The sequence below is a fragment of the Panulirus ornatus genome, chromosome 23, assembly GCF_036320965.1.
Source record: "Panulirus ornatus isolate Po-2019 chromosome 23, ASM3632096v1, whole genome shotgun sequence".
NCBI classification, from domain to species: domain Eukaryota; kingdom Metazoa; phylum Arthropoda; class Malacostraca; order Decapoda; family Palinuridae; genus Panulirus; species Panulirus ornatus.
In genome coordinates, this window is record NC_092246.1 from 1214954 (window position 1) to 1242601 (window position 27648).

The 27648-nt window shown below is 40.7% G+C and overlaps 1 protein-coding gene and 1 pseudogene across 2 annotated transcripts in view; both read left to right on the forward strand.

Moving 5' to 3' along the window:
* Ranbp21 (exportin-5-like protein Ranbp21) overlaps nucleotides 1-27648 on the forward strand; it is an 81688-nt gene that overhangs the window by 29687 nt on the left and 24353 nt on the right. For both annotated transcript variants that reach the window (XM_071676388.1, XM_071676390.1), the window contains exons 10-12: nucleotides 16091-16192; nucleotides 22379-22564; nucleotides 24753-25709. In XM_071676388.1, coding sequence (XP_071532489.1) covers nucleotides 16091-16192; nucleotides 22379-22564; nucleotides 24753-25709 — 1245 coding nt within the window. The remainder of the gene's footprint in view (nucleotides 1-16090; nucleotides 16193-22378; nucleotides 22565-24752; nucleotides 25710-27648) is intronic.
* On the forward strand, nucleotides 4790-5468 carry LOC139756707 (prefoldin subunit 6 pseudogene; annotated as a pseudogene).

Here is a 27648-nt window from a genome sequence, read left to right on the forward strand (position 1 = left end):
TTCATGGCTTTATCTGGTATTTGGTGATGGTTACTATCAGTAGGGTGGTTTAGACCAGGTTGATAAATGACTGAATTATAATTTATGGGCTGTTTATCTATCTATCTGTATATCTGATGCCTCTTCCCTCCGGGAACTTCCATCAAAGGGTGGCCCATAGTAGAAGTCTCCACTTATTGCTGTCCTTACATGCCTCCCTCGCATACACCGTTCCCTGCATTCTTCCACCATTTCTCTCCCTTCAGTATTCCTCCACCCTATTTTTCCATGTCATAGGTGGTCTTCCTCTCACACCAACCCCTTTGATTGTACTATCATTCACTCTCCTTGTAAACTCCCAGTCTTGCATTCTTTCCACATGCCCAAACTACCTCAAAGTATTATTTTTCACCCATTCATCCACTCCACAGTTCATTCCTTTTGCCTTCCCTGCCATGCCACATCTCTCATACACTTTCATTTCTGTCTTCATTTCATCTAGTCACACCACATGCTCTTCTCAAATTGCTCATTTCCACAGCCGGGATGCTTGACATCTGTTATTCATTCCATGTCAATGCTTTGGCAGCATAGGGTAAGGTTGGGAGGGCTGTGCTGTCCCATAATCCTCTCTTCACTTCTGTAATTTCACCTCTACCCTTTATTATTCAATTAAGGGAGCCAATAACTCCTACCATGCACTGCTTTCTCCCATATTTCTCCTTCCAAATCATTAGACTTGCTCAAGACAGCTCCTAAATACTTAAATTCTCTTACTTCTTCCAGTCTCACTTCTTCCAGTCTTTCTCCCCCTATATCCAAAGCACAATTTAGTACACTTTCTTTTGTCACTCTATATGGTTTTACAAGATTTATACTTTCACTTTATGTCTTTTCAAACAGTATTACTTTTCTTTTACTTGTATTTATCTTCTGTTGCCTATATTTACGCACATCATAAAACACATACTCTTAAGGTGCAACTCCTCTTCACTCTCAGGAAAAACACGCTATCATCCGCAGACAGGCTTGCCACTATCCACCATATCTCACTGCCACACTCCTTCTCTTCACCCCTTTTCCCTAGTTTTGCTTTCATCTCTCTTATTGCTCCATCCATATATATATATATTTTTATTTTTTTTTATTATACTTTGTCGCTGTCTCCCGCGTTTGCGAGGTAGCGCAAGGAAACAGACGAAAGAAATGCCCCCCCCCCATACACATGTATATACATACGTCCACACACGCAAATATACATACCTACACAGCTTTCCATGGTTTACCCCAGACGCTTCACATGCCCTGCTTCAATCCACTGACAGCACGTCAACGCCGGTATACCACATCGCTCCAATTCACTCTATTCCTTGCCCTCCTTTCACCCTCCTGCATGTTCAGGCCCCGATCACACAAAATCTTTTTCACTCCATCTTTCCACCTCCAATTTGGTCTCCCTCTTCTCCTTGTTCCCTCCACCTCCGACACATATATCCTCTTGGTCAATCTTTCCTCACTCATCCTCTCCATGTGCCCAAACCACTTCAAAACACCCTCTTCTGCTCTCTCAACCACGCTCTTTTTATTTCCACACATCTCTCTTACCCTTACGTTACTCACTCGATCAAACCACCTCACACCACACATTGTCCTCAAACATCTCATTTCCAGCACATCCATCCTCCTGCGCACAACTCTATCCATAGCCCACGCCTTGCAACCATACAACATTGTTGGAACCACTATTCCTTCAAACATACCCATTTTTGCTTTCCGGGATAATGTTCTCGACTTCCACACATTCTTCAAGGCCCCCAGGATTTTCGCCCCCTCCCCCACCCTATGATCCACTTCCGCTTCCATGGTTCCATCCGCTGCCAGATCCACTCCCAGATATCTAAAACACTTCACTTCCTCCAGTTTTTCTCCATTCAAACTCACCTCCCAATTGACTTGACCCTCAACCCTACTGTACCTAATAATCTTGCTCTTATTCACATTTACTCTTAACTTTCTTCTTCCACACACTTTTCCAAACTCAGTCACCAGCTTCTGCAGTTTCTCACATGAATCAGCCACCAGCGCTGTATCATCAGCGAACAACAACTGACTCACTTCCCAAGCTCTCTCATCCCCAACAGACTTCATACTTGCCCCTCTTTCCAAAACTCTTGCATTTACCTCCCTAACAACCCCATCCATAAACAAATTAAACAACCATGGAGACATCTCACACCCCTGCCGCAAACCTACATTCACTGAGAACCAATCACTTTCCTCTCTTCCTACACGTACACATGCCTTACATCCTCGATAAAAACTTTTCACTGCTTCTAACAACTTTCCTCCCACACCATATATTCTTAATACCTTCCACAGAGCATCTCTATCAACTCTATCATATGCCTTCTCCAGATCCATAAATGCTACATACAAATCCATTTGCTTTTCTAAGTATTTCTCACATACATTCTTCAAAGCAAACACCTGATCCACACATCCTCTACCACTTCTGAAACCACACTGCTCTTCCCCAATCTGATGCTCTGTACATGCCTTCACCCTCTCAATCAATACCCTCCCATATAATTTACCAGGAATACTCAACAAACTTATACCTCTGTAATTTGAGCACTCACTCTTATCCCCTTTGCCTTTGTACAATGGCACTATGCACGCATTCCGCCAATCCTCAGGCACCTCACCATGAGTCATACATACATTAAATAACCTTACCAACCAGTCAACAATACAGTCACCCCCTTTTTTAATAAATTCCACTGCAATACCATCCAAACCTGCTGCCTTGCCGGCTTTCATCTTCCGCAAAGCTTTTACTACCTCTTCTCTGTTTACCAAATCATTTTCCCTAACCCTCTCACTTTGCACACCACCTCGACCAAAACACCCTATATCTGCCACTCTATCATCAAACACATTCAACAAACCTTCAAAATACTCACTCCATCTCCTTCTCACATCACCACTACTTGTTATCACCTCCCCATTTGCGCCCTTCACTGAAGTTCCCATTTGCTCCCTTGTCTTACGCACTTTATTTACCTCCTTCCAGAACATCTTTTTATTCTCCCTAAAATATAATGATACTCTCTCACCCCAACTCTCATTTGCCCTTTTTTTCACCTCTTGCACCTTTCTCTTGACCTCCTGTCTCTTTCTTTTATACATCTCCCACTCAATTGCATTTTTTCCCTGCAAAAATCGTCCAAATGCCTCTCTCTTCTCTTTCACTAATACTCTTACTTCTTCATCCCACCACTCACTACCTTTTCTAATCAACCCATCTCCCACTCTTCTCATGCCACAAGCATCTTTTGCGCAATCCGTCACTGATTCCCTAAATACATCCCATTCCTCCCCCACTCCCCTTACTTCCATTGTTCTCACCTTTTTCCATTCTGTACTCAGTCTCTCCTGGTACTTCCTCACACAAGTCTCCTTCCCAAGCTCACTTACTCTCACCACCCTCTTCACCCCAACATTCACTCTTCATTTCTGAAAACCCATACAAATCTTCACCTTAGCCTCCACAAGATAATGATCAGACATCCCTCCAGTTGCACCTCTCAGCACATTAACATCCAAAAGTCTCTCTTTCGCGCGCCTGTCAATTAACACGTAATCCAATAACGCTCTCTGGCCATCTCTCCTACTTACATAAGTATACTTATGTATATCTCGCTTTTTAAACCAGGTATTCCCAATCATCAGTCCTTTTTCAGCACATAAATCTACAAGCTCTTCACCATTTCCATTTACAACACTGAACACCCCATGTATACCAATTATTCCCTCAACTGCCACATTACTCACCTTTGCATTCAAATCACCCATCACTATAACCCGGTCTCGTGCATCAAAACCACTAACACACTCATTCAGCTGCTCCCAAAACACTTGCCTCTCATGATCTTTCTTCTCATGCCCAGGTGCATATGCACCAATAATCACCCATCTCTCTCCATCAACTTTCAGTTTTACCCATATTAATCGAGAATTTATTTTCTTACATTCTATCACATACTCCCACAACTCCTGTTTCAGGAGTATTGCTACTCCTTCCCTTGCTCTTGTCTTCTCACTAACCCCTGACTTTACTCCCAAGATCTTCCCAAACCACTCTTCCCCTTTACCCTTGAGCTTCGTTTCACTCAGAGCCAAAACATCCAGGTTCCTTTCCTCAAACATACTACCTATCTCTCCTTTTTTCACATCTTGGTTACATCCACACACATTTAGACACCCCAATGTGAGCCTTCGCGGAGGATGAGCACTCCCCGCGTGACTCCTTCTTCTGTTTCCCATTTTAGAAAGTTAAAAAAGTACAAGGAGGGGAGGATTTCTGGCCCCCAGCTCCCGTCCCCTCTAGTCGCTTTCTACGACACGCGAGGAATGCGTGGGAAGTATTCTTTCACCCCTATCCCCAGGGATAATATATATATACATATATACACATACACACACATACACACACATACGCACATATACACACACACACACATACATATATATACATATGAAAAATGTAAGAAACAATTTAGAAAACTGAAACTTCTAGCTTGAAATGAAATGAAAAATGAATGTCACATACTGGTTCAACCTCTGGCTATGGAAAAAGGAAAATGTATAATTTATTTACACAAACGTCAATAGTAGTTCTCATCAATTTAACCACTGTATCAATAAGCTTCAATGTCTAAGCTACATTTTTTCCAATTTCACTATTTTCTTGTCAAAGCACCATGTATGAAAACTATCACTCCAGTAACACAACTATAAACATTTACTTCCCCTTTAAAAAGCTCTGGGGAAGTCTGTCTCGATATATCATGGGTCCTGAAATGCTACAAAAGAAATTGGAGGAGGAAGTTGAGGGCTACAAGAAAATACAAAAAGACTTATCCAAGACAACAAGCTTAAGGTCACAACTTGATGGTCAACTAATTGAAAATAAAGTAGTTAAAGAGGAACTGGAGTTGCTGGATGAAGATAGTGTAGTGTACAGATTGATTGGACCAGCCCTGATACGCCAGGATCTAGAAGAAGCACGACAGAATGTCAATAAGAGAGTAGATTACATTCAGCAAGAAATTAAACGTCATGATAACACAATGGAAAAATTGGAGAAGGAATCAGAAGTTAAACGAGAAAGTATTGTGAAGTTCCAAGAGCAGATGCAGCAGAAGATTGTGAAGTAGATGGGGAAATGAGTAAGATAGTATTCCTCACAAAAATTTGGAAAAAAATCTTGGCTAACCCTGGATAGGCTGCTTGCACCAAGTCAGAGATACTTTCATAAATATAAGATGAATATTGTGTGTGAGAATTTATCTCGTGTGCATGTTTGCATAATTACCTTTTCTGTCTGTTTTGAATAAATGCCAATGAGAATATTTAGTTATGGTATACAATGAAAATTTTATTCCATATTTTTGGGAGTGGTGGGCTGGAAATCCTCCTCTCTCTTTTTTTTTTTTTTCTAATTGTCCAAAAGAAGGAACAGAGAGGGGGGCCAGGTGAGGATATTCCCTTAAAGGCCTAGCCCTCTGTTCTTAACGCTACCTCGCTAATGTGGGAAATGGCGAATAGTATGAAAGCAATATATATATATATATATATATATATATATATATATATATATATTTTTTTTTTTTTTCATACTATTCGCTATTTCCCGCGATAGCGAGGTAGCGTTAAGAACAGAGGACTGGGCCTTTGAGGGAATATCCTCACCTGGCCCTCTTCTCTGTTCCTTCTTTTGGAAAATTAAAAAAAAAAACGAGAGGGGAGGATTTCCAGCCCCCCGCTAAGAAATAAAAGTATAATAATAGAGAGTTGTAATAAAAAGAGTGTGTTTGAGAGGGCTGAAGAAAGCATGCTAAAATGATTTAAACAAACGGAGAAAATGAGTTAGGAGAGGTTGACAAAGAGGATATGTGTCAAAAGTGGAGGGAACAAGAAGGGGTAAAACAAATTGGTGATTGGAGGATGAAGGGAAAAAGACCTTGAGTGACTGGGTGCTGAACATGCTAGAGGGTGAAAAGCATACACGAGATAAAGTGAAAAAAAATAATGTGGTATACAAGGGTTGATGTGCTGTCAGTAAACTGAATCAGGGTATGTGAAACAGCTGAGGTAAACCATGGAAAGGTTTGTGGGGCCTGGTTGTGGATAGGAAGCTGTAGTCGATGCATTACACATGACAGCTAGAGAATGGATTAAGCAAATGCATGCTTTCTTTGTCTGTTCCTGGCACTACCTCACTAACATGAGAAATGGTGATCATGTATGAAAAAATGAGTTTTGAGCATCCCTCTAGTGTGTCTTCTGGCAGCAAACAGATCACTCACAATTTTTACTTTGTAATTCATAAATATTGTTTCTATGATTTCTTTTTCATAAATATTCACCATTTCCCAATCTTAGCAACATAACATCAAGAACAGAGGGCTGAACCTTAATGGGGAAAGTTTCACAGGGCCCCTTCTCTGTTCCTGCTTTTGGAAAATTAAAACTGGAAGGTAGGATTTCCAGCCCCCTGCTCCCACCTGTTTTAGTCGCCTTCTACAATACACAAGGAATATGTGGGAAGTATTCTTTTTTCCCTATCCCCAGGGATAAAATTTTTTTTTCTTTTATCATTATTCTTGACTGCCATTTCACACGTCAGTGAGGCAGTGCCAAGAAACAGATGAAAAGACCCATCCACTCCTATACACACAAATATACATGAAAACACATACACGTACATATACTTACACATACATATCAACACACACACATATACATACACATACACAGACAAATACATATATACAAATGTGCATATTCATACTTGTTAGCCTTCATCCATACCCGGTGCCACCCCGCCTCACAGGAAACAGCATTGCCAACCCCTGCATGAAAACTGGATCAAAGAATTTTCATCATGCTTTAATATGGAGATATCTATGAGAACATGTTAAATTCATATGTAAATCAAACTAAACAAAGTTATCAATGCACAACTCAGAGCTGAACCTGAGCTCCCAAGAACTGGAAGTGGACAGCATAACCACTAACCACAGATAAGCTAAAACCTGTCTTTCTGGACAGCAGGGATCTACTGTCTATATCTATAACTATGGGCCTGAAGGGTAATGTATATATATATTAGAATGTGTTATGCTCCCAAGTAAATCAATCTAAACAATTTTACCACTGCACACCCAAGAACTGAACCTACACTACCTCACTCTACAGGCCCACAGTGTGGGGGCAAGGCCCTGGTAGCAGTTTGAGAGAGAGAGAGAGAGGTTTCAGCTCATTGGTGGTTAAGTGGTTACACCACCCACTCACCATTCTTAGTAGTTTGAGTTCAACTCTTGGGTGCGAAATGGTAAAACTGTTTAGATGGAAATACATATTCACTCACATTATATGTGATTATTCCAATCTTTCTGAGAATCATAACCATCAGCAAAAACAAGAAAGACTAGTACAATGAGGGGTTATCTTTACCATAAAAAAGGCCAATCTTAAAAATCAAAAAGGTCAATATGATCACTTATGTTGCACACAGCCCATGCAAAATATCTTAAGGAAAAAATATCTAAATGGTCAAGTCAGTAGCTAATACATCCTCATTCATTTATGGGTATACAATGATAATGGTGTCTGGATGGGACACTAGCACATTAATGCACATTTTGTTCCATACTTGTCAGCCACTTCCCACTTCAACAAGGTAGCAGGAAGAGATGAATAATAGCCCCATTTGCCCCTGCCCACTCTCTAGCTGTCATATATAATGCACAGAAAGCATAGCACCTTATCCAAAGCCAAGCCTGAATGATCATTCCATGGTTTCTACTGACTGCCTCATATGCCGTGATTCAGCCCAATGACAGTTTATCATCCCCTGTATACCAATTCAATCCGATTCATTCCAATCTATGAATGCCTCTCATGCTTCTGAATGCTTAGGCCCAGGTCATCCAAAGCATCTTTCATTCCATACCTCTGTCTCCTTCTCAGTTTTCCCCTCTATCACTGCTCCCTTCACTTTGGACAAGTATATCTTCTTGGTCAAGCACTCCTTCACTCAAGTTCTCCACATGTCCAATCCATTTCTGAACACCCAATAAGCTTCTCAATCACAGTACTCTTACTAGCACACCTTTCTTTCAGTTTCACTCTTTCTGTACTCAAACCCAATCACGACACATTATGTCCTCAGGCATTTCACTTCCAACATGTTCACTTTCTAAAATGGGAAACAGAAGAAGGAGTCACGCGGGGAGTGCTCATCCTCCTCGAAGGCTCAGACTGGGATGTCTAAATGTGTGTGGATGTAACCAAGATGTGAAAAAAGGAGAGATAGGTAGTATGTTTGAGGAAAGGAACCTGGATGTTTTGGCTCTGAGTGAAACGAAGCTTAAGGGTAAAGGGGAAGAGTGGTTTGGGAATGTCTTGGGAGTAAAGTCAGGGGTTAGTGAGAGGACAAGAGCAAGAAGGGAAGGAGTAGCAGTACTCCTGAAACAGGAGTTGTGGGAGTATGTGATAGAATGTAAGAAAATAAATTCTCGATTAATATGGGTAAAACTGAAAGTTGATGGAGAGAGATGGGTGATTATTGGTGCATATGCACCTGGGCATGAGAAGAAAGATCATGAGAGGCAAGTGTTTTGGGAGCAGCTGAATGAGTGTGTTAGTGGTTTTGATGCACGAGACCGGGTTATAGTGATGGGTGATTTGAATGCAAAGGTGAGTAATGTGGCAGTTGAGGGAATAATTGGTATACATGGGGTGTTCAGTGTTGTAAATGGAAATGGTGAAGAGCTTGTAGATTTATGTGCTGAAAAAGGACTGGTGATTGGGAATACCTGGTTTAAAAAGCGAGATATACATAAGTATACGTATGTAAGTAGGAGAGATGGCCAGAGAGCATTATTGGATTACGTGTTAATTGACAGGCGCGCGAAAGAGAGACTTTTGGATGTTAATGTGCTGAGAGGTGCAAGTGGAGGGATGTCTGATCATTATCTTGTGGAGGCTAAGGTGAAGATTTGTATGGGTTTTCAGAAAAGAAGAATGAATGTTGGGGTGAAGAGGGTGGTGAGAGTAAGTGAGCTTGGGAAGGAGACTTGTGTGAGGAAGTACCAGGAGAGACTGAGTACAGAATGGAAAAAGGTGAGAACAATGGAAGTAAGGGGAGTGGGGGAGGAATGGGATGTATTTAGGGAATCAGTGATGGATTGCGCAAAAGATGCTTGTGGCATGAGAAGAGTGGGAGGTGGGTTGATTAGAAAGGGTAGTGAGTGGTGGGATGAAGAAGTAAGATTATTAGTGAAAGAGAAGAGAGAGGCATTTGGACGATTTTTGCAGGGAAAAAATGCAATTGAGTGGGAGATGTATAAAAGAAAGAGACAGGAGGTCAAGAGAAAGGTGCAAGAGGTGAAAAAGAGGGCAAATGAGAGTTGGGGTGAGAGAGTATCATTAAATTTTAGGGAGAATAAAAAGATGTTCTGGAAGGAGGTAAATAAAGTGCGTAAGACAAGGGAGCAAATGGGAACTTCAGTGAAGGGCGCAAATGGGGAGGTGATAACAAGTAGTGGTGATGTGAGGAGATGGAGTGAGTATTTTGAAGGTTTGTTGAATGTGTTTGATGATAGAGTGGCAGATATAGGGTGTTTTGGTCGAGGTGGTGTGCAAAGTGAGAGGGTTAGGGAAAATGATTTGGTAAACAGAGAAGAGGTAGTAAAAGCTTTGCAGAAGATGAAAGCCGGCAAGGCAGCAGGTTTGGATGGTATTGCAGTGGAATTTATTAAAAAAGGGGGTGACTGTATTATTGACTGGTTGGTAAGGTTATTTAATGTATGTATGACTCATGGTGAGGTGCCTGAGGATTGGCGGAATGCGTGCATAGTGCCATTGTACAAAGGCAAAGGGGATAAGAGTGAGTGCTCAAATTTCAGAGGTATAAGTTTGTTGAGTATTCCTGGTAAATTATATGGGAGAGTATTGATTGAGAGGGTGAAGGCATGTACAGAGCATCAGGTTGGGGAGGAGCAGTGTGGTTTCAGAAGTGGTAGAGGATGTGTGGATCAGGTGTTTGCTTTGAAGAATGTATGTGAGAAATACTTAGAAAAGCAAATGGATTTGTATGTAGCATTTATGGATCTGGAGAAGGCATATGATAGAGTTGATAGAGATGCTCTGTGGAAGGTATTAAGAATATATGGTGTGGGAGGCAAGTTGTTAGAAGCAGTGAAAAGTTTTTATCGAGGATGTAAGGCATGTGTACATGTAGGAAGAGAGGAAAGTGATTGGTTCTCAGTGAATGTAGGTTTGCGGCGGGGGTGTGAGATGTCTCCATGGTTGTTTAATTTGTTTATGGATGAGGTTGTTAGGGAGGTGAATGCAAGAGTTTTGGAAAGAGGGGCAAGTATGAAGTCTGTTGGGGATGAGAGAGCTTGGGAAGTGAGTTAGTTGTTGTTCGCTGATGATACAGCACTGGTGGCTGATTCATGTGAGAAACTGCAGAACTGGTGACTGATTTTGGTAAAGTGTGTGAAAGAAGAAAGTTAAGAGTAAATGTGAATAAGAGCAAGGTTATTAGGTACAGTAGGGTTGAGGGTCAAGTCAATTGGGAGGTAAGTTTGAATGGAGAAAAACTGGAGGAAGTAAAGTGTTTTAGATATCTGGGTGTGGATCTGGCAGCGGATGGAACCATGGAAGCGGAAGTGGATCATAGGGTGAGAGAGGGGGCGAAAATTCTGGGAGCCTTGAAGAATGTGTGGAAGTCGAGAACATTATCTCAGAAAGCAAAAATGGGTATGTTTGAAGGAATAGTGGTTCCAACAATGTTGTATGGTTGCGAGGCGTGGGCTATGGATAGAGTTGTGCACAGGAGGGTGGATGTGCTGGAAATGAGATGTTTGAGGACAATGTGTGGTGTGAGGTGGTTTGATCGAGTAAGTAACGTAAGGGTAAGAGAGATGTGTGGAAATAAAAAGAGCGTGGTTGAGAGAGCAGAAGAGGGTGTTTTGAAATGGTTTGGGCACATGGAGAGAATGAGTGAGGAAAGATTGACCAAGAGGATATATGTGTCGGAGGTGGAGGGAATGAGGAGAAGTGGGAGACCAAATTGGAGGTGGAAAGATGGAGTGAAAAAGATTTTGTGTGATTGGGGCCTGAACATGCAGGAGGGTGAAAGGAGGGCAAGGAATAGAGTGAATTGGATCGATGTGGTATACCAGGGTTGACGTGCTGTCAGTGGATTGAATCAGGGCATGTGAAGTGTCTAGGGTAAACCATGGAAAGCTGTGTAGGTATGTATATTTGCGTGTGTGGATGTATGTATATACATGTGTATGGGGGTGGGTTGGGCCATTTCTTTCGTCTGTTTCCTTGCGCTACCTCGCAAACGCAGGAGACAGCAAAGGAAGGAACAGAAAAGGGGGCTGGATGAGGATGTTTCCTCAGAGGCCCAGTCCTCTGTTCTTAACGCTACCTCGCTGATGCGGGAAATGGCGAATAGTATAATGAATGTATAATGCACCGAAACCACAGCTCCCTCTCCACATCCAGACCCCACAGAACTTTCCATGGTTTACCCCAGACGCTTCACATGCCCTTGTCCAATCCATTGACAGCATGTCGACCCTGGTATACCACATCGTTCCAATTCACTCTATTCCTTGCATGCCTTTCACCCTCCTGCATGTTCAGGCTCTGATTGCTCAAAATCTTTTTCACTCCATCTTTCCACCTTCAATTTGGTCTCCCGCTTCTCCTCGTTCACTCCACCTTTGACACATATATCCTCTTTGTCAATCTTTCCTCACTCATTCTCTCCATGTGACCAAACCATTTCAAAACACCCTCTTCTGCTCTCTCAACCACACTATTTTTATTACCACACATCTCTCTTACCCTTTCATTACTTACTCGATCAAACCACCTCACATCACATATTGTCCTCAAACATCTCATTTCCAGCTCATCCACCCTCCTCCGCACAACTCTATCTATAGCCTACGCCTCGCAACCATACAACATTCTTGTAACCACTGTTCCTTCAAACATACCCATTTTTGCTTTCCGAGATAACGTTCTCGACTTCCACACATTTTTCAGCACTCCCAGAACTTTCGCTCCCTCCCCCACCCTATGATTCACTTCCGCTTCCACTGTTCCATCTGCTGCCAAATCCACTCCCAGATATCTAAAACACTTCACTTCCTCCAGTTTTTCTCCTTTCAAACTTACCTCCTAATTGACTTGTCCCTCAACCCCAAATGCCTCTCTCTTTTCTTTCACTTGTAATCTTACTTCTTTATCCCACCACTCACTACCCTTTCTAATCTGCCCACTTCCCATGCTTCTCATGCCACAAGCATCTTTTGCACAAGCCATCACTGCTTCCCTAAATACATCCCATTCCTCCCCCACTCCCCTTACGTCCTTTGTTCTCACCTTTTTCCATTCTGTACTCAGTCTCTCCTGGCACTTCCTCACACAAGTTTCCTTCCCAAGCTCACTTTCTTTCACCACTCTCTTCACCCCAACATTCTCTCTTGTTTTCTGAAAATCTTTGCAAATCTTCACTTTTGCCTCCACAAGGTAATGATCAGACATCCCTCCAGTTGCACCTCTCAGCATATTAACATCCAAAAGTCTCTCTTTCACGCACCTATCAATTAACATGTATTCCAATAACGCTCTCTGACCATCTCTCCTACTTACATACCTATACTTATGTATATCTCTCTTTTTAAACCAGGTATTCCCAATCAGCACATAAATATACAAGCTTTTCACCATTTCCATTTACAACACTGAACACCCCCATGTACTCCAATTATTCCCTCAACTGCCACATTACTCACCTTTGCATTCAAATTACCCATCACTATAACACGGTCTCGTGTATCAAAACTGCTAACACACTCAGCTGCTCCTAAAACATTTGCCTCTCATGATCTTTCTTTTCATGCACCAGTAATCACCCATCTCTCTCCATCCACTTTCAGTTTTACCCATATCAGTCTAGAGTTTACTTTCTCACACTCTATCACATACTCCCACCACTCCTGTTTCAGGAGTAGTGCTACTCCTTCCCTTGCTCTTGTCCTCTCACTAACCCCTGACTTTACTCCCAAGGCATTCCCAAACCACTCTTCCCCTTTACCCTTGAGCTTCGTTTCACTCAGAGCCAAAACATCCAGGTTCCTTTCCTCAAACATACTACCTATCTCTCCTTTTTTCTCATCTTGGTTACATCCACACACATTTAGACACCCCAATGTGAGCCTTCGAGGAGGATGAGCACTCCCTGCTTGACTCCTTCTTCTGTTTCCCCTTTTAGAAAGTTAAAATACAAGGAGGGGAGGGTTTCTAGCCCTCGCTCCTGTCCCCTTTAGTCGCCTTCTTCGACACATGAGATATGAGATATGCATGGGAAGTATTTTTGCTCCCCTATCCCCAGGTACATTCATATTGAGCAATCTACCATATCCCTTTTTCTTCTCTTCCACATATTTTGTATTCTTCCCTCCTCCTTTTCTGAGCTTTCACTGGTACATTTGTATTGAGTAATATATCATATGCCCTTTTCTTCTCTTCCACAGCATTTCTAACCTCTTCTGTCCTCCATGTATTTGCACTTGATTGTTATGTGTTATTATCTCTTTATATTATCTTTTTTCTTCCTTAGATGACACTTTGGTCACATATGCAGCTTTTTCATATCTTTAGACTTGAGAAATTGGACTAAAGCAGTAGCAAGGAAAAATTATAAAGAGGCGTGGTAGGCACACAGAAAAAGAACAGGTATGTGTTCACTCATAGTGTGCTTTTCTTAAACTTCCTAGAAGTTTCATCGTAGCCAAAGTATAGATTTCATAAAATCCTATAGAGGGAAACACGCTGGAAGAGGTAAGAGAATCTAAGTATTATGGAGCTATCTTGGGTAAGTTTGGTGATATGAAGGAGAGATAAGGGAGAGAGCATTACGAGGTAGAAGAATCATTGGGTCCCCATTAGAGTAATGAAGTTAGAGGTGTAAGTTTGGAAATGTACCCTGACCTATGCAGCCAAAACATGGACATGTAATGAATCACAGAGGTCAGGGATCCAAGCTGTGGAAATGAGCTTTTTAAGAGGAGCATATGGTATGACTTTAAGTAAGGAATAAAGTAAGAAATGAGTTGGTGTATGAGAAATATGGTATGGCAGAGAATGCAAAGGCTTGGGCATGTAGGAAGAATGCAAGATGGGAAGTTTACAAGGAGGATGCATGATAGTACAATTAAAGGGGTTGGTGTTAGAGGAATACCAACTATGACATGGGGAAATAGAGTGGAAGAGTACTAGATGAAGAGCAATGGTGGAAGAATGAATGGAATGGTGTATATGAGGGAGGCTTGTAAGGCCAGGGATAAGTGGAGACTCTTTTGCTTTAGCCACCCCTTAATTAGAGTTTCTTAAAGGAGTGCTGCATTAGTGAGGTAGTGTCAACAGATGACCGAACCTGAGAGGAAGGAAAGATTTTCATTAGGCTTTTTCCTCTGTTCCTCCATTTGGGGGGAGGATTTCCAGTCCTCTGCTTCTAACCTTCGTAGTAGATTGAAGAATAAAATGTCAGGGTAAGAGAAATGTGTCATAGTAAGACAAGTATATATGAGAGAGCTGAGGCAGGAGTGCTGAAGTGTTTTGGATAGTTTGAGTGAGGAAAAGATGACAAAGCATGCTCATATGTCAGAAGTGATGGGAATAAGAGTAAGTGGAAAACCAAGGTGGGGATAGGAGGGAGGAGTTAAAGATGCTTATAGTGTTTGAGGCCTGTACATATAGAAGGAAAGTGTGAGATGCACAAGGAATAGACCAAATTGGAGTGGTGTGGTATGCTGGGGTGATGTGGTGTTGGTGGGCTGAACCAGAGCATTTGAAGCATTGGAAATCCACAGTGCCTGGTTGTCAGCATGGAGCTCTAATTTTGATGCATTATACATGACAGCTAGAAATTGCATGTGAGTAAATGGGACCATTCTCTCTTTATCTGTTCCTGTTACTACCTCGCTGATTTGAAAAATGGGAGAAATATAAAAAACACACCTGTAATTGCCTGTTTGTATCATATGGGGAGGGAGTTTTAAACATGGGGCTTCATCTCTTGAAAATTATTTTTCTATTGTACAACTTCCCAAGTTTTTGTATGCTGCCTTCACTAAGCATGTCTTTGTAATTTTATTCCATTTATCCACTACTCTTATTCTGTAAAAGTACTTTTTCACATCTCTTTTTATCAAGTTTCTTGCTAAATTTCATGTTACTGTATGCCATTTGGTTTTACTTTCCTATATATCTCGAAGAACTGTTCTATGCCTCTGTCATCAGTTTGTTTAAAAAACTTTAAAGATTGTGATCAGGTCCCCTTCACTCTCCTCTCTTTCAGGGTGGACTAATTTAAGGACTCTAGCATTTCCCAGTGGCTCATTTCTCTTAAGTTTGGCACTATCTTTGTTGCTGTCCTCTGGACCTTTTTTGGTAGCTCTTTAGGTTTCTCTTCTAATTTTGGCCCAATGTAGCATGGCAACAGTGTTCTGAATATTTTATTTATTCATGAACTTGAATATATTTCTCACGTTTGCTGTTTGCTGTGACTTATCCTTGTAACTTTAGATTTGATTGGGTTGTACTTCATCAGCCTCGTATTAGACCAACTTTGGAGTGTATCAAGGTCTCCTTGTAAGTGTAGTCCTCCGTGCTTTTCACTTCCCCATGACATTTTCATCATCTGAAAACATATTCAGGTTATAGGTACTCCTTTAGTGATTAACATGGTGCCTTTTCTTTGAGTACTGCTAATCCATTTTTTCATTATATTGTTTTTGTCCAACTTGCCCATTGAAGATGTTAAGAAATAACTATTACAGCTGAAGCATGATGAAGAAAAAGTGTCTTCCAAAATCTATTCTTATTTCATGTGATGAAGCAGGACTTCCTTTAGGAAGTGGGACAGTAATGTGATGATTATCATATTTGAAATGGTTTATCTGTTTAAAGAACAATGAGAGGAAAGTCAGTGTACTATGTCATTTTGCAGATAATGAAACATGGCTACCCTTCTAAGAATGAATCTGAGAGCTGTCAGTATTCCCGCCTTGACTTTGACAGTGATGAAGAATATTCTCACTTCTTTTACAAGGTTTGTTATATTTGTGTTTGGTAAATTCATATTTATAAGTAGAGTGGAATATTCACCAAATCCTATCGAAGGAATTCAAGTAATTTGCAGGATCTCATTCCATATTATTCATATTATTCTCTTCTCACTCCAATTAAACTCTCTGCTACCTTTAACTGTGTTCACTTGTGCCAGCATGTCTGCTTCTAATGGTGAATACACTTGTCAACTACAGTAGTTTTCACTTATATATTATGTTTATTGCTATTTGTGTAATTGAGTGCATTGTGTATGAATACACCTCTTATGAATGCCATGTTTGAGTGATAAAAGTGGGCTGGGGGGTAGGGGGATGGTAGGTCTGAGATTCATGAATGTATCTCCAAGTCTTGTGTGTTGCAGTACTGGATAATATACATATTGCACTTGAAAAAATATTCTCCGTTTTCTTTTTGCTTAGATACTTAAAGAAAGTTGTAATGTATCCTGACTTCTCTGTATGTATTTTGTACACATTTTTGTGTGAAAATTAGGTAAAGAAATCTACAAGAATGTAATCCCTCTTTATTACATTGAACCCTAGGGTAAAATGGGATTCACTATCACTATCCAGTGAATACTAAGTTGTTTACCAGGAATGTTTATCCATTGCTAAGCCAGGACTAAGTTTAAATAGATAGTTGCTTCAAATTTGTGAGCATATGCACTAGAAGAGAGAAATTTTATTTTACTGAATTTTTTTTTCATACATGTTCATGTTTGCCTTTTCCCATGTTAGCAAGGTAGTGCCAGGAACTGATGCAGAAATAGCATCATTAACTTACAAATGCTCTATACCTGTCGTGTATAACTCACCGAAACCAGAGCCCCCTTATCCTCGACCAGGCCTCACAAACCTCTCTAATTTTCCCAAACCACTTCATATGTCCTGGTTTAACCCATTCACAGCATGTCACCTCCATATTACAGTAAAATCCCATTCTGATGGACTTCAGTGTATCAGAATTAGGTTTTTAATGGACCCCACTAAGCCAGGTATGGGATCTAATGGAAATTTCTGTGAAGGTCTATTAAATTGCAAATTTAGTCTGGTCAGGTAAGAATCCATTGGACTGATTTTGGATGTAACTGAATAGTCTGTTAATTCCTGATATAGTTCCGGGATGCTGGGTGTCAGGAGGAAATGCAACAGCCTGTTGTACATCACTTTGCACTTTTTTCAGGAACATACAGTGTCCTTTTCTCTTACCTGCTTATAGGTGTACAGTGGTTTACAATACAGACATATCCAGTTGAACACTCAGTATGCATTCCTTAAGAGAGAGTTTTCAGTGATTCACCTTTCAACTGGGTGACTATAACATGTGTGATATGGAGATCCATTGTGGACAGCATTATTTTTTACCTTTAAGTATTTCTTTTTTCACCTCAAAAGTGGTGATTTTTTGTATCACCTTTGGTGCATTTCTAGCACTGTCTCTTGTAAATTTTGTTTCCTGACATTTTGGATACAGGGACTTTGTGATGTGTGTAGTAGTTACTTTCTTGAAAATAGTGGTGTGAATCCAAAATGCATAAATCAAATAATGTAATTATTAGAGATTGGGGGTCTTTTTTTTGGTAAGAAATTACCAAATATTATACCAGTGAAAAGTTTTATAGCACACACATACTGGGAAATGTAGAATACTATGATATACTTACTGTACAATGAATTCTGTTGATAATTTTTTTGACTTCTTGCACAGTCTTCTCTTCTTGGGAAAAGTATTTTCTCGAAGGCATTTTTTTTTTTCAAATTAATCATATCTCTTTGATGTTAAAAATCTGCTCAGGAGAAAAACTGCCTTTGATACATGGGGCCAGATGTGTATCGGAATTCAAGATTTTTCGTTGGGACATTACCATAATTACAGTAGCTAATCCAGTGGGTTCTCACACTGTAGCCATGATTTTTTTGACACTGACATAGTAGCTTACTCAGTGGGGTCTGAGGAAAGTCTAACAGGTACAAATGCCTGTTGCTTACTGAAATGTAGAAACTCACCTTGTATGGCTTGACATAATGTTCACTCCATCACATTCCCACTACATTGCTATATACCTCAATCCGTCATCCCCAGCATTCCCTTAAGAATAATTTCTTTGTGAGTTATTAGCAGAGAACTAAACTTCAGAAAACAACAGGCCTGTAGCTGGAGAGACAGCATTTTCCTTTGGGGAAGCTGTATTCCTAAGTGGGAGGTTAAGGTGGTATGCACTGCTCTGTAAACAGGGAATCTGTTTGATGACTAAAGTGTGAGTTAACATGTACTGTAATGATGTTGATACACAGTGATACCACCGTGGGGCAGGCAAAGTCTTCATAACACAGGAAAAATAGTGGAACATCTTCCTAGTTTTCTTCTGCTTTTCAAGACCTCCTCATGGGGGAATAACAAAGAAATATTACTTGAATGTATAGAAATAGATCTCAAAGGAACAGAGCTCCTAGCTTGATACTAGGGAACAAGATGGTATATGAGGAAGATGGTGCCCAGCCCATACTAATATGAATTTAGTCCGAGCTACAATGAGTTATGAAGATATACAGGTACTGAACCATTCATCTGGAAAGCTTGGGACTGGAGGCAACCTGGATTTCAGGATTTTCTGTTTTCTGGAACACTGCCTAATATGTACGTAAAACATACGATGCCTAATATGTACGTAAAACATACGATAAACACTGAAGACTAAGGAATGAAATTGTATTGAAGAGATACAAATTAATGACCTACTTTAGAAGGGTCAGTTTGATCTACAAAGCCTGCCACAGTCAAAACTAGCGAGTTTAAAAAATATGTGGGTTTCTGGATCTTATGGTTTGGTACCTGTCTGTAATGTGGTAAGTGAAGTGGTTATGGTAGTGTGGACAAAACCCAGCGTACATTAGAATGGTGAAAAATTAGTGTGGTGGCAAATTAGCGAATAAAATTTCTGTCATTATTGGAAAAAATATGGATTGTTATTGATCTGACTTTGTCATCCTATGTGGTACACCATGTAGCGGTATGCTCCTTTGCTAACTTGTTTGATGCATCTCCTCCCCTACTCACCAGAGTCAAGTTGCACCATCACTTAGGGAACATTAAGTGCTGCTTGTCCCTTAATGTATGCATCTCCTGTTTTGTTAATTTAATACAGTGCAAGATTATTCCTTTTAAGGCTCTGTCTTCTGTTCCTCACTCACATGGGAAATGGCAAGAATGTATGAAAAAAGTCTACTACTGTATAAGTACCTGCTTAGTGTTAGTGTATAAAGTCCAGTGTATATATACCCAAGTGGGAAATGACATTTGTGGCTGAGGAGTGTAGTGTTTTGTAGAAATATAAACTAACAAATTTGAAATTTATGATGTAATGCTGTATTTGGCTCTTAGTCTGGTCTGGGTCTGGTCTGGTCCTCCATCACTGCAATGTACATTGTGGTAAGTAGTACAAATCATAATGTATATTTTTTCATTAGTTGTATAAAGACACGAGGTTTGTGGTGATCACAAATTTTTCATGAATTAGTGAACTCATGAAAAATCCTGATTTTGAAATACATTTCTGATGTTATTTGGATTTTTCATTGTTTCATGTAAGGTAGAGCTCCAAAGGAGAATGAGTTAGTGAAGTTGTCTTACTATTTTTGTACCTTTACACAGACAAAGGTAATATAAGTAGAAATTTCAAGATGAAACAAGATATAGCTTGGTTATTGCTTGCAAGTCTATGATTAGTGCCCACTTGATCAACATATAAACTCAGTATCCTTGTTCTCCCACAATTACAGTATTCATAATTGTACAAAGGCCTGCCTTTTCATATCAGATCATGGCAGATAAGAGTGCTGTTAGTGTTACATGTGCTAAGAGGTTCAGGAAACAGCATTTCTGAAAAGCTGAAAATGATTGATCATCATAAGCATGGGAAAATAGCTTGCACCTCATGCAGCCTGCCTCATATCTGACCTGGAGATTCAGTTTGCTCCAGTTTACCCTGGAGCTATTTCCTTTTGATTCAGAGTAGTCTTTGTTCCTCCCATACCACCTCCAGCCTCAAAGGAATAAGGTAAGTCTCTATTAATCTTGTTGATATTTCATTTATTAATGCTCCAGGAAATATATGTGATGGAATATAGCCTCTAACAGGTCACTTATCCTCCAGTCAATTTGTTAGAACAGGGTTCATTGTAGATATTGCTTAAGGTACCTAGACATGTTATTTTGCCTAGTTAACAAGATGATTATGGCTTTCCTGTTATGAATTTTACTACTTTATGATTTTTGAGTCACCAGACCTAAGAAAGCATAAAGTTTTTAATTTTTTTATTATTATTATTATACTTTGTCGCTGTCTCCCGCGTTTGCGAGGTAGCGCAAGGAAACAGACGAAAGAAATGGCCCAACCCCCCCCATACACATGTATATACATATGTCCACACACGCAAATATACATACCTACACAGCTTTCCATGGTTTACCCCAGACGCTTCACATGCCTTGATTCAATCCACTGACAGCACGTCAACCCCGGTATACCACATTGCTCCAATTCACTCTATTCCTTGCCCTCCTTTCACCCTCCTGCATGTTCAGGCCCCCGATCACACAGAATCTTTTTCACTCCATCTTTCCACCTCCAATTTGGTCTCCCTCTTCTCCTCGTTCCCTCCACCTCCGACACATATATCCTCTTGGTCAATCTTTCCTCACTCATTCTCTCCATGTTCCCAAACCACTTCAAAACACCCTCTTCTGCTCTCTCAACCACGCTCTTTTTATTTCCACACATCTCTCTTACCCTTACGTTACTCACTCGATCAAACCACCTCACACCACACATTGTCCTCAAACATCTCATTTCCAGCACATCCATCCTCCTGCGCACAACTCTATCCATAGCCCACGCCTCGCAACCATACAACATTGTTGGAACCACTATTCCTTCAAACATACCCATTTTTGCTTTCCGAGATAATGTTCTCGACTTCCACACATTCTTCAAGGCTCCCAGAATTTTCGCCCCCTCCCCCACCCTATGATCCACTTCCGCTTCCATGGTTCCATCCGCTGCCAGATCCACTCCCAGATATCTAAAACACTTCACTTCCTCCAGTTTTTCTCCATTCAAACTCACCTCCCAATTGACTTGACCCTCAACCCTACTGTACCTAATAACCTTGCTCTTATTCACATTTACTCTTAACTTTCTTCTTCCACACACTTTACCAAACTCAGTCACCAGCTTCTGCAGTTTCTCACATGAATCAGCCACCAGCGCTGTATCATCAGCGAACAACAACTGACTCACTTCCCAAGCTCTCTCATCCCCAACAGACTTCATACTTGCCCCTCTATCCAAAACTCTTGCATTTACCTCCCTAACAACCCCATCCATAAACAAATTAAACAACCATGGAGACATCACACACCCCTGCCGCAAACCTACATTCACTGAGAACCAATCACTTTCCTCTCTTCCTACACGTACACATGCCTTACATCCTCGATAAAAACTTATCACATCTTCTAACAACTTGCCTCCCACACCATATATTCTTAATACCTTCCACAGAGCATCTCTATCAACTCTATCATATGCCTTCTCCAGATCCATAAATGCTACATACAAATCCATTTGCTTTTCTAAGTATTTCTCACATACATTCTTCAAAGCAAACACCTGATCCACACATCCTCTACCACTTCTGAAACCACACTGCTCTTCCCCAATCTGATGCTCTGTACATGCCTTCACCCTCTCAATCAATACCCTCCCATATAATTTACCAGGAATACTCAACAAACTTATACCTCTGTAATTTGAGCACTCACTCTTATCCCCTTTGCCTTTGTACAATGGCACTATGCACGCATTCCGCCAATCCTCAGGCACCTCACCGTGAGTCATACATACATTAAATAACCTTACCAACCAGTCAACAATACAGTCACCCACTTTTTTAATAAATTCCACTGCAATACCATCCAAACCTGCTGCCTTGCCGGCTTTCATCTTCCGCAAAGCTTTCACTACCTCTTCTCTGTTTACCAAATCATTTTCCCTAACCCTCTCACTTTGCACACCACCTCGACCAAAACACCCTATATCTTCCACTCTATCATCAAACACATTCAACAAACCTGTTTAATGTTCCCCTTTATTCTTTTTTACCAGGTGCGTTCAGAGACCTTAGAAACTGTTAAGGCGGCCTCACTTCTGGCACCTGAGACCATGTATACTTTTGTAGAGGACTGGCTCATCTGTCATGTTAAGAAAGCCATAGATACAGAGAACTGCTCAGCAAAGCAGCTCTGTAACCTCTTCTCGTCAACATACTTGGAATGGGATGCTTTGTCTCAGGTAAACTGATACCATGTTTATTAATTTGTTTGATAGCCGTCATCATTTTTGTCTTCCTGTAAACTATGGACAGAGTCTTTAATTTCACTGAAGATAAGAAACAAGATTAGTTGGTCCCATATAGCTTTATAGCTTTATTAAGCTGTAAATGATTAGGTATTTTAATTTATGTTGTTGACTACCTGGTATAAAGGACACACCTGCTACCAAAGAAGATGTGTGTGTAGTTGTCATATTTCTTTGTATTGTGTGTAATGGTGTTTTTTTGTACCATACCTAATTGCTTTTCTGTCTTGTATGTTAGCTTTAGAACAAACTAACAATGGCTACATGTGCACACATCTAATCTTTAGCTGTCATGTATAATGTTCCAAAACTGGATCTTGTGACCCACAGCCAAGCCCCACAAATTACTCCATGGTTTATCTTAATTGCTTCATTTGCCCAGGATTCAGCCCCTTGCCAGCATGTCACCCTCCAAATAATACAGTGATCAATTTCTCTCTTTACCTTGAATGTTAAGGCCCTTACACCTAAAGTCTCCTTCAATCCATCCACGCCTTCTTTTCTTTGCTCCCTGTACTTCTGATAAGTAGATCTTCATGGTTGGTCTTCCTTTGCTCATCCTCATTTTATTCCTGAACCAGTTCAGCGCACCTTGGTTGGTCTACTCACTCATTTTATGCTTAGTACCACACCTCACCTTATTCATTATAACTGAAAGGTTAGATTTTCCTTCACATGAGTCCTTAATAGTTCAAGTGACTTCATGAGGATGTATTATCATCTAAGGATATTTGACTGCATAGAAAACAAGGGTATGTGGGATTAATAAAAAGTTTTGTAATTTTGATGTAAGATAGATTCTTAAGGCCATAAACAACTAGACAGATTGATTGAGGACTCTGACCATAGGAAGGAATGATGCAAATAGTAAAGTGTTCAAGGGTATACCTTACTTATGTTGATTTTAGAGGTAATCCTACCATACAGGCTATTATGAGATGTGTTTAGAGTGTTCGGATTTTTTTGTTCTTTTTATACTAACAATGTCACTGCTGCTGTTTATAGATTATTAGCTATTTGAAGGAATAGTGGTTCCGACAATGTTATATGGTTGCGAGGCATGGGCTATAGATAGAGTTGTGTGGAGGAGGGTGGATGAGCTGGAAATGAGAGGTTTGAGGACAATATGACAGTATGTGGTGTGAGGTGGTTTGATCGAGTAAGAAATGAAATAGTAAGAGAGATGTGTGGTAATAAAAAGAGTGTGGTTGAGAGAGCAGAAGAGGGTGTTTTGAAATGGTTTGGTCACATGGAGAGAAGGAGTGAGGAAAGATTAACAAAGAGGATATATGTGTCAGGTGGAGGGAACGAGGAGAAGTGGGAGACCAAATTGAAGGTGGAAAGATGGAGTGAAAAAGATTTTGTGTGATCGGGGCCTGAGCATGCAGGAGGGTGAAAGGTGTGCAAGGAATAGAGTGAATTGGAACAATGTGGTATACCGGGGTCGACGTGCTGTCAATGGATTGAATCAGGGCATGTGAAGCGTCTGGGGTAAACCATGGAAAGTTGTGTGGGGCCTGGATGTGGAAAGGGATCTGTGGTTTCGGTACATTATACATGACAGCTAGAGACTGAGTGTGAACGAATGTGGCTTTTGTTGTCTTTTCCTAATGCTACCTCACGCACATGCGGGGGGGAGGGGGTTGTCATTTGATGTGTGGCGGGATGGCGATGGGGAATAAATAAGGGCAGACTATGAATTATGTTCATGGGTATATATGTATATGTCTGTGTGTGTATATATATGTATACATTGAGATGTATAGGTATGTGTATGCGCGTGTGTGGACGTGTTACTGTGTTTGAGGACTGTAATTGCTATGTTGAATGCTTAGAGACTCGCAGTTTTTCAGTGATTGCATGTCAAATTGTATTTATGTTTTCATTGATGCATTAGAAAATTATATAAAAAATTTGCTTTTCTTTTTAAAAAACATTGTATGTCCATGTTATCTGATGAAAAGTGGGTATATATGAGCATCTTAGAAGAGCATTAACTGCAAAGGTTTCCTTGTTTGTACAGTTTTTGAAGTCAGTAAACACTCTTTACCTTATTATGCTGTATTGATTGTAACTATTATTTATAGATGTACTATTATTCAAAGTATTGTAATTTCATCAGGTGGTGGAGAGTGTGATGAGTCGGGTCATGCACAGTGATGGATGGAAGCCCACAGCAGAAAGTGGCCTGCAGTTGTTACATCTCTGTTTATCCTACCAGACCACTGATCCACTCATACTTTCTACATTACTTTCTTGCATCTCTGGTTTATTTGTCTTCATTAGGCTAGTACCCAGTGTACTACCTGATGTTCTTAAAAAGATATTCTCAGCCTTGACTTTTTCTCTGCCTGGACAAACAAAGGATTCACGAAGCAGGGCAGTGAAAAATGTTCGCCGACATGGGTGCTCATTGATGGTCAAGATTGCTCGAGATTATCCAGATATTGTCTTAGAGGCATTTGACTTCATTAATGGTGTTGTAGATAGTTTGAGTCATAATCCCCAAGAACTTTCGCAGATGGAAAAGGTTACTCTACAAGAAGCTCTTATGATAATAAATAATCACTTTTGTAACTTTGATAAACAAAGCTGTTTTATTAGTAAAGTTTTGAGTCCTGTATCTGTGATCTGGGTTGACATGAAGCAACCATTTAGCTCCCCAGTAGATTTCATGTCCTTTGTTGGCTTGGACAAGGCCCCAGTAGAACCAAGTGAAAATGATGTTAATGGCCAAAACAGAGCTCAAATTATATACTGTGTTAATTTAACTATGGCTGTGATAAAACGTTCAGAGTTTCCCTCTGACCTTGATAAAGCGGAACATGGGGGATTTGTTCTTGAACGCTCAGAAAATGGAGCCATAGTGTGCCGTAATCCTGCCACACCCCATGTGATGCCCCTCTTTCACCAGTTGTTTTGTCTTCTGCGACTCTTCAATTTACTCTGGCATGCTGAAGCCTTGGCATGTGTGTCATCAGGATATGCTAAAGCCCATAACCTGCCAGAAGCAGAAAAAAACAACATTTTAGGACTTGCAACTTTGAATGTTGCAGACCCCTGCATTGACTCCCCAAAGGTAAAATGATATTGCATTACTTTTACATGTTTGTACTAGAGAGCCTTCTGCTATAGAGCCTGGAATCTAGTATGTTTTAGGGTAAACTATGTCATTTGTTATTACTGTACTTATCATTCCTGTCGGTTTTGTCTTTCAGTATGATTTGCAGTGCTTAAGTAGATTTTCTGTGCATGAGCAGTCTTCCTGATGTTAGTTCTGCCGTCTCCAAACAAATGTTCCTCGTGAATATTATTTTTTCTGTAGTATTGTTTGTTTTTACCTGAGGAAAAGGATCTAGGAGCAGTAAGGAATGTGTGGAAAGAGAGGTCATTATCTGGGAGGGTAAAATTGGGTACGTTTTAAGGTTTAGTGGTCTCTTAGATGTTATATGAATGTGAGGCATGTCCTTTAGATGAGGATGCATAGAGGAGGGTGAATGTGTTGGAAATGAAATGTTAAAGGACATTATGTGGTGTGAGGTGGTTTGATTGAGTAAGTATTAAAAGAGTAAGAAAGAGTTGTGTTAATGACATGAGTGTGGTTGAGAGAGCTGAAGAGGTTGTGCTGAGGTGGTGTGGACATATAGAGAGAGTGAGCGAGGAGAGGTTGACGAAGAGGATATATGTCTCAAAAGTGGAGGGGACAAGGACAAGGAGAGCAGATTGGAGTTAGAATGATTGAGTGAAAAAATTATGAGTGATTAAGGCCTGAACATGCAGGAGGGTGATAGATGTACATGGTATGAGTGAAATGGAACAATGTGGCATACATGGGGTGACATGCTGTCAATGGACTGAGCCAGGGCATGTGATGGGGCTGGGGAAAACCATGGAAAGGTCTGTGGGACCTTTCTGTGGAGAGGGGGCTGTGATTTTGGTGCATTACACATGACATCTATGAAGTATGTTAATGAAAGTGGCCTTTCTTCATCTGTTCCTTGTGTTACCTCGGTAATGTGGGCAAAGGTCAGACATGTATGAAAAAGTAAGACTTTTAGTAGATCTGGTATGGTGAATGGGAGAATGGTGATTGAGAAGGTGAGAAACTAATGTGGGAGGACAAACATGGTTTCAGAAGAGGGAGAGAATGTAGTAGTTGGTAGGCATTTGATGACCAGGGAGGTATACAGCTGGTACAACCCCCCTGGGTATCGAGAGACTTGGTGACAGCTGCATTATAGGCCAGTGCTTCAATGGTTGTTAGGTTGTGCCCCTGTGACCCCAGGTTGCTATCTTTTCTCTCTGCCTCACCCACATGGACTGCTGGAATTCTGTCCACAAATATACTATGTCTTCTTGTCGCATATACCACTTGACAGCACTTAAACTCACTCCACTCTCTCTTCATAACTCTAGATTTTCTTGCAGTGAGTGCCATGTGATAGCCCTGCCTTTTTGTAAAATAGTTGGGGAGTAGATAAAAGTAATAGGTAGAAACTTTAGATAGGAGCATCAAGTAGATGTAGCTGGTAGGAACATAAGGTGGCAGCATTAGGTAGAATTAGTATGTAAGAACATTAGATAAACATTAGCTCGAAGTAGTTGATAGGAACATTAGGTAGGAGCCTGTTCTAGAGTTGCCCTCTGCCATTGGCCTGTCAAGGGTGAAGCACTAATGGCTAAGAAGCAGCACTGGAGTTCCCCAGTTATGGAGACTTTTGCTCTGGCCACCCCCATGAGGGAGTTTGTGAAGGGAATAGGTATCAGAGATATCTATCTATCTATCTATCTATCTGTTTATCTATCTATATCTATCTATCTAAATCTGAATCCTGTTCTAGTTGGAACTCCCTCAAAGGGGTGGCCATGGCAACAGTCTCTTCGTAACTAAAGAACTCCAGTGCTGCCTCTTTGCCTTTAGTGCCTCACCCTTAAATAGGCCTCTGGCAAAGGGCAAGTCTAATGCAGTGTTTGCAGAAGCTCTTACCTAATATTCCTAATGACTACTGTTTAATGCT